The sequence below is a fragment of the Olea europaea genome, unplaced genomic scaffold (genome assembly GCF_002742605.1).
Source record: "Olea europaea var. sylvestris unplaced genomic scaffold, O_europaea_v1 scaffold15702, whole genome shotgun sequence".
Lineage (NCBI taxonomy): Eukaryota > Viridiplantae > Streptophyta > Magnoliopsida > Lamiales > Oleaceae > Olea > Olea europaea.
Genome location: NW_019233312.1, coordinates 1 through 2,534, shown reverse-complemented (window position 1 = coordinate 2,534; position 2,534 = coordinate 1). Strand labels below are relative to the sequence as shown.

The 2,534-nt window shown below is 40.2% G+C and overlaps 1 protein-coding gene across 1 annotated transcript; it reads right to left on the bottom strand.

Moving 5' to 3' along the window:
* On the bottom strand, positions 1–2,193 carry LOC111376868 (RNA-binding protein 25-like). Its single transcript, XM_022999873.1, has 4 exons — positions 2,085–2,193; positions 1,447–1,611; positions 1,201–1,327; positions 1–821 (listed from the first exon to the last, which is right to left on the bottom strand). The coding sequence occupies exons 1-4, from the start codon at positions 2,191–2,193 to the stop codon at positions 167–169; spliced, it is 1,056 nt and encodes a 351-aa protein (XP_022855641.1). The 3' UTR covers positions 1–166.
* Between the last annotated feature and the right edge of the window lie 341 nt (positions 2,194–2,534).

Genomic DNA, 2,534 nt, shown 5'->3' with positions numbered 1-2,534 from the left:
CCACAAAGTACGTCATCAAGGAAAACATGACTGCAAGGAAACTCAAATGTGAGAATACAATAGCACTGAGAAAGAAAAGCAAAAATAAATGATATTGCCATGAAGCATAGGAAGTTCAGAGCTTGTAACAACACTTAGCATTCTTACTCCACGAGAAAGTACCATCTCAACGCCTGTAATCACGGTCCCTTTCTTGTGGCTCAGATGTATCTCGGTCATAATGATAACCTTCCTCATCCATTGGATCTTCTTTATAGCGGTCATAAACCCCCAGGCCTTCTGGATTGTCATAGTGTCCTCGACCTTGGTGTTCATAGTGGTCATAGTGCCCATGGTCATAACCAGCTTCTAGTTTTGGATGTCCATATCCGTAATCGGTCTGCTCGAGCCACCCACGGTTATCTTCAGTTTCTATGCGGTCATAGTTTCTCTCTCTCTCATCATGGTCTCGCTCATGTTTTGAATCAGTATGATCGTAATCATAATCTCTATCACGGGAACGCCCTCGATCGTGGTCATCACCATCTTCATAATCCCTTTCCCTGTCCCTCTCCTTCTCACGATGACGATCGCGGTCCCGATCACGATCACGACCTCGGTCTCGACCACGCTCTCGGTCTCGTGTTCGTTCTCGATCACGGTCCCGATCGCGACCATGATCTCTCTCCCTGTCTCTATCTCTGTCTCTGATTCTATCGCGGTCTCTGTGATGCCGATCATCTCTATGATCACGATCCCTTGGTTTGTCATGAGAGAGCTCACGAGACCTTTCACGGGATTTCTCCCTGTCCCTTCCCCTTTCACGGGATTTCTCCCTGTCCCTGAAACTTTGTGCGTCAGTCACCGACAATAAGATTTATAGGATGCGTGAATGCAAATGTGACTAAAATGATAAAATCCATATCCTCTTCCATTCATTAGAAGATTAGAACATGAGAAGATTTGATGACAAAGATATTTAAAGAGTTCCGTAACGTCTCTCTCAAATTTTCCTTATATTTTACAGTCCTTAAGAAGCAAGACATGAAATGCCTGAAAGAAGATAGATCACTTCGGATTACTTAGTTTATATGATGGAATGGCCAGAACACTTTTTGGAACTTTCATGCCCTTGAACAAGTTCAGAAGTTAGGGAAAAAAATATCAACCACAGCTTACAAGCAGCAAAATAAGTGTGTGGAATCAACAGACAAAAGTTACCTGTCTCGGTCATCTCTTATCCTTGGCTCCTCAGACCTAGATGTTCCTCTAGACTGTAATTGCTCTCTGTCCAATTGATAGATGAAATAATGTATAAATACATATAATATTCCAAATGGAAGGGTATTTGGTCACATAAAATGTAGAGAAATTTAGCAATGGAAGTAAATAAAATGACATGCCAAGTTCAATTAACCAAATAGCCATAAAGAACAGACACAGGCATCTCAAGAATTAATTGGATACAAGGCATCAACATCAAGTTAAATCCACGAAAAAGCCAATCAGATTTGGACAAGCAGATACAATAAAGTACAACACGACATTCAGTCAGCAAATGAAAGGATCTAAACAACAGGCAACAAGGAAAGATATCATAAACCCTAGAAACCACGTCCTTGGAACTGAACACTTAAAATGGCAAGCAAACACCATACAGCACAAGTATATCTTTTAATTTTCACACTGAGTTCAGAATTCTCTTTGCCGCAAATCTATTGGGAATAAGGCTCATTTTTTTGTTATTGGCGTTTGAGATTTCGTTTCACGTAAGCATTTCACCTAGAATCAGGTAACATAAGAGCACCTTGAAAAGTTTGCATAGTGGGAAGTACCCAAGGACTCTGATAGGACACCGTCCAACTTAGTATACCATATACAAGCAAAGGCTGAGGGCAGGAAAGGAAATTGCCAAAGGGGAAATCAACACACACATGGGTGGCTAACAGAAATGGTTGAAGTGATTGGTACAGAACATATTATAAACACGGGAAGCATGGGAAAAGAGAGGAGGGGAAAATTAGAAGTCAGTGGGAGAGCTTGGACCTCTCAAAAGTCCAATTATCTTTTCATCTTGTATTTCATGGCTTTTATAGAAAAGTTACCTAGCTTACAGATTAGCTTTCTGCCTTTAATTTCATTGTATCTTTTCACTGTTAGTGCAGCAATAAAAACCATAGTCTCGTTGTGCCACTGAATCCTGTTTCCATTCATAACTATTCTAATTCCTCATGTTCAACAGCCAATTGATACAGGAACCTAACAGACTCACAGATCACAATATTTGATAATTTACAACTAACCAAACATATTTATACATCTTTCTAAGGGAGCAAATAACAAGCAAAAATTTAGCCGATCACATATTATGAAAACGAGCTACCATTGGCACTCTTTTAAGGCATCTCAAACTCTACATTGTCCCACAAAGTTTCTCCCTCACCTACATTTTTATGCAATTTGGCATTCTATCCCATCTTGTTACTAGCCCTTGTATTAAAAACCAACCACCACTGAATTGCCCTGTCAAAGAAATGGACAAGCATAGCCTGAAG

Coding starts and splice junctions, on each gene's coding strand:
- LOC111376868 (XM_022999873.1), bottom strand. CDS start 2,193: ATGAATGGAAACAGGATTCAGTGGCACAACGAGACTATGGTTTTTATT. Junction 1,328..1,446: donor TAACTTGATGTTGATGCCTT/GTATCCAATTAA, acceptor TTATGTGACCAA/ATACCCTTCCATTTGGAATA. Junction 822..1,200: donor ATAAGAGATGACCGAGACAG/GTAACTTTTGTC, acceptor ACAAAGTTTCAG/GGACAGGGAGAAATCCCGTG.